General features: G+C 48.7%; 1 protein-coding gene across 5 annotated transcripts in view; it reads right to left on the bottom strand.

Moving 5' to 3' along the window:
- stard13a (StAR related lipid transfer domain containing 13a) overlaps window positions 1-9457 on the bottom strand; it is a 177410-nt gene that overhangs the window by 8193 nt on the left and 159760 nt on the right. For all 5 annotated transcript variants that reach the window (XM_045690197.1, XM_045690196.1, XM_045690198.1 and 2 more), the window contains 4 exons: window positions 5270-6378; window positions 4959-5129; window positions 4579-4738; window positions 1433-1631 (listed from right to left, as the gene is read on the bottom strand). In XM_045690197.1, coding sequence (XP_045546153.1) covers window positions 1433-1631; window positions 4579-4738; window positions 4959-5129; window positions 5270-6378 — 1639 coding nt within the window. The remainder of the gene's footprint in view (window positions 1-1432; window positions 1632-4578; window positions 4739-4958; window positions 5130-5269; window positions 6379-9457) is intronic.

The raw sequence follows: 9457 nt of genomic DNA, 5'->3' as shown, positions 1-9457 counted from the left end.
GATTTCTGTGTTGCAAAAATGGTGGATATACTAATCAGTGGTAATTGTTAAGATACTCCTCTAGGAAAACCAATGGTCCAAACCTCATGTCTCATAATTCCATTCAGAAGTTATTGGAGTTTTTACCCTTGTAGGATGATGGACAGAATCAGGGTGACTAGATCAACCAGAGAGAAAATGGGCCAGAAATCAGGAAAATTGCATCTCGTCAGCTAGGTTACGCTAGACTAATGCTACTGGCTACCTGACAGGTTCACTTTCCTGTTGAACACAGCTAGGTTACGCTAGGCTAATGCTACTGGCTATCTGTCAGGTTCACTTTCCTGTTGAACACAGCTAGGTTACGCTAGACTAATGCTACTGGCTATCTGTCAGGTTCACTTTCCTGTTGAACACAGCTAGGTTACGCTAGACTAATGCTACTGGCTACCTGTCAGGTTCACTTTCCTGTTGAACACAGCTAGGTTACGCTAGACTAATGCTACTGGCTACCTGTCAGGTTCACTTTCCTGTTGAACACAGCTAGGTTACGCTAAACTAATGCTACTGGCTACCTGTCAGGTTCACTTTCCTGTTGAACACAGCTAGGTTACGCTAGACTAATGCTACTGGCTACCTGTCAGGTTCACTTTCCTGTTGAACACAGCTAGGTTACGCTAGGCTAATGCTACTGGCTATCTGTCAGGTTCACTTTCCTGTTGAACACAGCTAGGTTACGCTAGACTAATGCTACTGGCTATCTGTCAGGTTCACTTTCCTGTTGAACACAGCTAGGTTACGCTAGACTAATGCTACTGGCTACCTGACAGGTTCACTTTCCTGTTGAAGACAGCTAGGTTACGCTAGGCTAATGCTACTGGCTATCTGTCACGTTCACTTTCCTGTTGAACACAGCTAGGTTACGCTAGACTAATGCTACTGGCTATCTGTCAGGTTCACTTTCCTGTTGAACACAGCTAGGTTACGCTAAACTAATGCTACTGGCTACCTGTCAGGTTCACTTTCCTGTTGAACACAGCTAGGTTACGCTAGACTAACGCTACTGGCTATCTGTCAGGTTCAGTTTCCTGTTGAACACAGCTAGGTTACGCTAAACTAATGCTACAAATCAAGGATATTTGAATTGCATTGAGCTGAAATTAGAAAAGTTCTGAGTTCTGAAGTTCTGGAAAAAATATTATTTAACCTTTATTTAACTAGGCAAGTCAGTTAAGAACAAAGTCTTATTTACAACGACGGCCTACCGGGGAACAGTGGGTTAACTGCCTTGTTCAGGGGCAGAACAACAGATTTTTACCTTGTCAGCTCGGGGATTCAATCTAGCAAACCTTTCGGTTACTAGTCCAACGCTCTAACCACTAGGCTACCTGCCGCCCCTGTGCATGCTTCCATGAGTGTGTGTCCATGTACGTCAGTTTGTGTGTGTTCTTACACTGGTATATATGCAGGAAGGTCTCTCCCAGCTTGCTCGTCAATAGAGGTTCAGGAAGGTCTCTGAAGAACTGTTTAACCATGTCTGCTACGTCGTACGCTGACTGGTCCTCGTAACACACACTGTCAGGACTGGTCTCACACTCCTGTCTCAACGCCTGGATACGAGACTTCACACCAGATTTACGGAACAGACCCACCTAGGAGAGGGAGAAGGGGAGAGAGAGGGATAAGGGGAGAGATAGGGAGAGAGGGAGAGAGGGAGAATGGGAGAGAGGGAGAAAGTGGAATAGAGGAGTGGAGGGAAAGAGGGAAAGAGGGAGTGGGAGAGAGGAGTAGAGGGAGAGAGGAGTAGAGGGAGAGAGGGAGAGAGGAGTAGAGGGAGAGAGAGAGAGAGGAGTAGAGGGAGTGGGAGAGAGGAGTAGAGGGAGAGCGGGAGAGAGGAGTAGAGGGAGAGAGGAGTAGAGGGAGAGAGGGAGAGAGGAGTAGAGGGAGAGAGGGAGAGAGGAGTAGAGGCAGAGAGGAGTAGAGGGAGAGAGGGAGAGAGGAGTAGAGGGAGTGGGAGAGAGGAGTAGAGGGAGAGAGGGAGAGAGGAGTAGAGGGAGAGAGGAGTAGAGGGAGAGAGGGAGAGAGGAGTAGAGGGAGAGAGGAGTAGAGGGAGAGAGGGAGAGAGGAGTAGAGGGAGAGAGGGAGAGAGGAGTAGAGGGAGAGAGGGAGAGAGGGAGAGAGTGAGAGTTACACTACTGTCTCAATGCCCGTATACGAGACTTCACACCTTCACAGCTCGGTCTCGTGCGGTTGAGGAGATCTTCGTGGGCTATACTCAGCCTTATCTCAGGATGATAAGTTGGTGGTCTGTTGATATCACTGTCGGACGGGGCCACAGTGTCCCTCGACCCCCCCCCCATCTCAGTCTCCAGTATCTATGCTGCAATAGTCTATGGTGTAAGTCTTATCTGGTGTCCTGTGTGAATTTAAGTGTGCTCCCTCTAATTCTCTCTCTCTCCCTCCCCTCTCTGAGGACCTGAGCCCTAGGACCATGCCTCAGAACTACCTGGCTTGATGACTCCTTGTTGTCCTCAGTCCACCTGGTCATGCTGCTGCTCCAGTTTCAACTGTTCTGCCTGCGGCTATGGAACCCTGCTACCTGTCTCAGATCTGCTGTTTTGGACTCTCTCTCTCTACCGCACCTGCTGTCTCGACCTCTGAATGATCGGCTATGAAAAGCCAACTGACATTTACTCCTGAGGTGCTGACCTGTTGCACCCTCTACAACCACTGAGATTATTATTTGACCATGCTAGTCATTTATGAACATTTGAACATCTTGGCCATGTTCTGTTATAATCTCCAGCCGGCACAGCCAGAAGAGGACCGGCCACCCCTCAGAGCCTGGTTCCTCTCTAGGTTTCTTCCTAGGTTCTGGCCTTTCTAGGGAGTTTTTCCTAGCCACCGAGCTTCTACATCTATGAAAGCTAAGGTAACTGAGCTAAATGACTACCGCCCAGTAGCACTCACTTCCGTCATCGTGAAGTGCTTTGAGAGACTAGTCAAGGACCATATCACCTCCACCTAACCCGACACCCTAGACCCACTCCAATTTGCTTACTGCCCAAATAGGTCCACAGACGACACAATCGCCATCACACTGCACACTGCCCTAACCCATCTGGACAAGAGGAATACCTATGTAAGAATGCTGTTCATAGATTATAGCTCAGCATTTAACACCATAGTACCCTCCAAACTCGTCATTAAGCTCGAGACCCTGGGTCTCGACCCCGCCCTGTGCAACTGGGTCCTGGACTTCTTGACGGGACGCCCCCAGGTGGTGAATGTAGGAAACAACATCTCCACCCCGCTGATCCTCAACGCTGGGGCCCCACAAGGGTGTGTTCTCAGCCCTCTCCTATACTCCCTGTTCGCCCATGACTGTGTGGCCAATCACACCTCCAACTCAATCATCAAGTTTGCAGACGACACTACAGTGGTAGGCTTGATCACCAACAATGACAAGACGACCTACAGGGAGGAGGTGAGGGCCCTCGGAGTGTGGTGTCAGGAAAATAACCTCTCACCCAATGGTGGAGAGGTGGAAAGTTTTAAGTTCCTCGGCGTACACATCACGGACAAACTGAAATGGTCCACCCACACAGACAGTGTGGTGAAGAAGGCGCAACAGCGCCTCTTCAACCTCAGGAGGCTGAAGAAATTTGGCTTGTCACCAAAAACACTCACAAACTTTTACAGATGCACAATCGAGAGCATCCTGTCTGGCTGTATTACCGCCTGGTACGGCAGCTGCTCCGCCCATAATCGTAAGGCTCTCCAGAGGGTAGTGAGGTCTGCACAACGCATCACCGGGGGCAAACTACCTGTCCTCCATGACACCTTCACCACCCGATGTCACAGGAAGACTAAAAAGATCATCAAGGACAACAACCACCCGAGCCACTGCCTGTTCACCCTGCTATCATCCAGAAGGCGAGGTCAGTACAGGTGCATCAAAGCTGGGACCGAGAGAATGAAAAACTGCTTCTATCTCAAGGCCATCAGACTGTTAAACAGCCATCACTAACATTGAGTGGCTGCTGCCAACATACTGACTCAACTCCAGCCACTTTTAATAATGGAAAAATTGGATGTAATATATGTATCACTAGTCACTTTAAACAATGCCACTTTATATAATGTTTACATAGCCTACATTACTCAGCTCATATGTATATACTGTACTCTATACCATCTACTGCATCTTGCCTATGCGGTTCGGCCATCACTCATTTATATATTTATGTACATATTCGTATTCATTCCTTTACACTTGTGTGTAAAAGGTAGTTGTTGTGGAATTGTTAGATTACTTGTTAGATATTACTGCACTGCCAGAACTAGAAGCACAAGCATTTCGCTACACTCGCATTAACATCTGCTAACCATGTGTATGTTACAAATACATTTCATTTGATTTGACATCTGCATTGCTTGCTGTTTGGGGTTTTAGGCTGGGTTTCTGTACAGCACTTTGAGACATCAGCTGATGTAAGAAGGGATTTATAAATACATTTGATTGACTTACGCAACTGTTTGAGTGCGTGTGTGCGTGCGTGCGTGCGTGTATGTGTGTGTGCGTGCGTGCGTGCATACCTGGTCAAGGCAGTGCATTCTGAGATGTCTCAGGGCCTGCTGTAGACAAAGAGGTAGAGGGTAACCACAGCGCTGTGTGTGAACGATGAGGGGAACACCAAACACGCTTCTCTCCCTGTAGTCAGGGACCTTCAAACGCTTCATAAACTTAGGGACAGACCTGGGAGAGAGAAGGTAGAGGAGGTGACTGAGTGTGTGCAGTGTGTGCAGTGTGTGTACAAGCGCATGCTTGCATTCATGTGTGTGTGCGCGTGTGTGTGCATGTGTGCGCGTGTGTGATTGTGTGTGCATGTGTGTGTGTGCAGTGTGCGCGTGTGTGATGGTGTGATGGTGTGTGATGGTGTGTGATGGTGTGTCATGGTGTGTGCGCGTGTACCTACCAGGTCCAGCCGTGTTTGTTAGACATGGAGTAATTCTCCATGATCGCTGTGAGTCGGAGCAGAGAAAACTTCTGGAGCAGGCTGAGCTGGCCTGCTGATTGGCTACTGATCTGCAGCACGGAGCCTGATTGGCGCAGATGGTCAGAGAGGCGGAAGCTCGGCCACCGCAGACTGGAGGGAGGAAGGGAGGGAGGGAGGGGGGGGAGAGAGAGAGAAATGAAAGACAAAAGACTCAGAGAGACTGACCAGAGAGACTGACCAGAGAGACTGACCAGGATACATAAAGTTACGTTAGAGAGACAGACACTCACCGTGGTCTGGTAAGGGAAGCTCCCACTCCAGAGTCTCTCCTCTCTCTGGTCCCTGTAGACTCTATGTCAATCAGGGAGACCCCGTCTCTCTCCCCCTCACTGGGCATGGTCCTCCCCTCTCCCTCCCCCTCACTGGGTGTGGTCCTCCCCTCTCCCTCCCCCTCACTGGGTGTGGTCCTCCCCTCCCCCTCACCCTCACCCCTCTTTCCCTCCCCTGCCTCCCCCTCCTCCCCCACCCCACCCTCCGGCAGCACGATGCGACTCCAGTGGTCTACAATCTGCTGCAGGCCGCTGATGTGACTGATGATGTCATCCAGGTGGGGGAACAGGTGATCGTCTCGGTCCACATCCAGCAGGTCACCTGTGGACGCGTAAAGGTGAGACCCGGGGACGTTGTCATACACACTCACCCTGCTGCCCCGCGGAGCTCCAGGACAGGGAGGCTTCTTGGACAGAGCCGTACCCGTCCAGGGGGAGCCTTTGCTGGGGTGGAGTGGGGAGGGAGAGGGGGTTTGGTGCTGGTGGTTGGTGGCTGTGGCTAGACTCTCTATAGACAAGGCTTTGGGGAAGGTGCCTGGTTTGTGGTTCTTGGGGATGTGGACCAGCAGGTCCTCATAGGAGCGGAAGTGGTTCCTGCTGAACGGGCTCTGTTGTGCTTCAGTCCTCCGAACACGGGGGGCGCCAGAGAGCAGCTGCATGTCTTCCAGGTACATACTTCCTCTTTTAGGCAGAGGCTTGGAGACAGACTCCCTCACACAGGGACGCATGGAACTCACACCGCTCGTCATCGATTGGCCAGTGCTGCCGTTGCCGAGGGCGATAAGGGACGAGTTGTCGTCTGATTGGTGGGGAGGATGAAGACTGTCCTCTGATTGATTGATGGGAACACAGTGGAGCGTCTGTAACGCCTGGGGCTCCTCCCCATGTAGGACTGGCCCACTGATGACGAGCGGCGCCCGTCCACTTCCTGACTTCCTCTTGGAGGACGGCCCCCAGGTACGCATCATCTCCATGCGACGCAGGAAGGCCTTTGCCGGACTCCGCCCACCCTGGCCGTGACGGCTGCTTTTGATTGGTAGAGAGTTGTAGTGGGACAGGTCTCTTGGGGGCTGGTAATAAAAAATAAATAAAAAGCATTTATTTGATCTATTTAGTGCTTTTCAAAACTCCTAAAGTCACTTCACATAAAAAAACATCAGCTATATGACTAAAAAAAAGCTTTAAAAAACTATAAAATAACACATTAAAATAACAGATAAAATAACACATTAAAATCAGCAAAACAAAGACAAAATGAGTGTTCCAAATGGCATCATATTCCCTATATAGTGCACTACTGTTGACCAGGGCCCATAGGGCTTCCTATTCCATGTGTAGTGCACTACTGTTGACCAGGGCCCATAGGGCTCCCTATTCCCTATGTAGTGCACTACTGTTGACCAGGGCCCATAGGGCTTCCTATTCCATGTGTAGTGCACTACTGTTGACCAGGGCCCATAGGGCTCCCTATTCCCTATGTAGTGCACTACTGTTGACCAGGGCCTATGGGGCTTCCTATTCCATGTGTAGTGCACTACTTAGATAGGGAATAGGGAGCCCTATGGCAAGACAACAACCAACTGGGCACACACTGGTTGAATCGACGTTGTTTCCACGTCATTTTAACAAAATTACGGTGAACCAATGAGGTCCCCTGTGGTTTAGTTGATAAAGCACTTGCAACACCAGGGTTGTGGGTTCGATACCCACGGGGGACCAGTATTAATGAAAACGTCACTACTGTAGGTCGCTCTGGATAAGAGCGTCTGCTAAATGACTAAAATGTAAATTAATAGATGTTGAATGTACGTCTGTGCCCAGATTAATAGATGTTGAATGTACGTCTGTGCCCAGATTAATAGATGTTGAATGTACGTCTGTGCCCAGATTAATAGATGTTGAATGTACGTCTGTGCCCAGATTAATAGATGTTGAATGTACGTCTGTGCGCAGATTAATAGATGTTGAATGTACGTCTGTGCGCAGATTAATAGATGTTGAATGTACGTCTGTGCCCAGATTAATAGATGTTGAATGTACGTCTGTGCCCAGATTAATAGATGTTGAATGTACGTCTGTGCCCAGATTAATAGATGTTGAATTTATGTCTGTGCCCAGATTAATAGATGTTGGTGCTTGGTGAGAATTCGTTGGCGAGAGGGGTGACGGTCTGTGTCTATTTGGCAATAACAGCTGGTGCGCAATCTCTAATATTAAGGGAAGTCTCGATTTCTACCAGCACGTCCCATGTGCAACCAGAGGGAAAAAAAACTCTAGACCACATTTACTCCACACACAGAGATCCATACAAAGCTCTACCTCGCCCTCCATTTGGCAAATCTGACCATAATTCTATCCTCCTGATTGCTGCATACAAGCAAAAACTCAAACAGGAAGTACCAGTGACTCGCTCAATAACGAAGTGGTCAGATGATGCAGATGCTACGCTAAAGGAGTGTTTTGCTAGCACAGACTGGAATATGTTCTGGGATTCATCCGATGGCATTGAGAAATAGACCACATCAGTTAACGGCTTCGTCAATAAGTGCATCGACAGCTTCGTCCCCACAGTGATCGTACGTACATATCCCAACCAGAAGCCAAGGATTACAGGCAACATCCGCACTGAGCTAAAGGCTAGAGCTGCCTCTTTCAAGGAGTGAGACACTAATCCGGACACATAAGAAATCCAGCTACGCCCTCTGACAAACCATCAAACAGGCAAAGCATCAACACAGGACTAATATTAAATACTACTACACCAGCTCTGACGCTCGTCGGATGTGGCAGGGCTTGCAAACTCTTACTGATTGGCAACCCGGACTATTTGCATTGACCCCTGTTTTTACACTTGCTGTTTATTATCTATGCATAGTCACTTTACCCCTACATACATATTACATCAATTACCTTAACTAACCTGAACACATTGACTCTGTACCGATAACCCTTGTCTACAGAGCATTATGAAAGTATTCAGACCTGTTGACTTTTTCCATATTTTGTTACGTTACAGCCTTATTCTAAAATGGATGAAATTGTTGTTTTTCCTCATTAATCTACACACAATACCCCATAATTACAAAGCAAATACAGGTTAAAATGTGTTTTTGCTAATGTATTAAAAATTAACTACAATATCACATTTACATAAGTATTCAGACCCTTTATTCAGTACTATGTTGAAACATTTTTGGCAGCGATTACAGCCTCAAGTCTTCTTGTGTAGAACGCAACAACCTTGGCAAACGTATTTGGGGAGTTTCTCCCATTCTTCTCTGCAGATCCTCTCAAGCTCTGTCAGGTTGGATGGGGAGCGTTGCAGCACAGCTATTTTCTGGTCTCTCCAGAGATGTTCGATCTGGTTCAAGTCCGGGCTCTGGCTGAGCCACTCTGAACATTCAGAGACTTGTCCCAAAGCCACTCCTGCGTTGTCTTGGCTGTGTGCTTAGGGTCGTTGTGCTGTTGGAAGGTGAACCTTCACCGCAGTCTGAGGTCCTGAGCGCTCTGGAGCAGGTTTTCATCAAGGATCTCTCTGTACTTTGCTCCATTCATCTTTCCCTTGATCCTGACTAGTCTCCCAGTCCCTGCCGCTGAATAACATCCCCACAGCATGATGCTGCCACCACCATGCTTCACCGTAGGAATGGTGCCAGGTTTCCTCCAGTCGTGACACTTGGCATTCAGGCCAAAGAGTTCAATCTTGATTATATCAGACCAGAGAATCTTGTTTCTCATGGTCAGAGTCCATTAGGTGCCTTTTGGCAAACTCCAGGCGGACTGTCATGTGCCTTTACTGAGGAGTGGCTTCCGTCTGGCCACTCTACCATAAAGGCCTGATTGATGGAGTGCTGCAGAGATGGTTGTCCGTCTGGAAGGTTCTCCCATCTCCACAAAGGAACTCTGGAGCTCTGTCAGAGTGACCATCAGGTTCTTTGTCACCTCCCTGATCAAGGCCCTTCTCCCCCGATTGCTCAGTTTGGCCGGGCGGCCAGCTCTTGGAAGAGTCTTGGTGGTTCCAAACTTCTTCCATTTAAGAATGATAGAGGCCATTGTGTTCTTGGGGACATGAAATGCTGCAGAAACAGTTTGGTACCCTTCCCCAGATCTGTGCTTCGACACAATCCTGTCTCGGAGCTCTATGGACAA

This window comes from Salmo salar, chromosome ssa11, assembly GCF_905237065.1.
Source record: "Salmo salar chromosome ssa11, Ssal_v3.1, whole genome shotgun sequence".
Taxonomy (NCBI): domain Eukaryota; kingdom Metazoa; phylum Chordata; class Actinopteri; order Salmoniformes; family Salmonidae; genus Salmo; species Salmo salar.
This window is presented reverse-complemented; position numbering and strand designations above follow the sequence as displayed.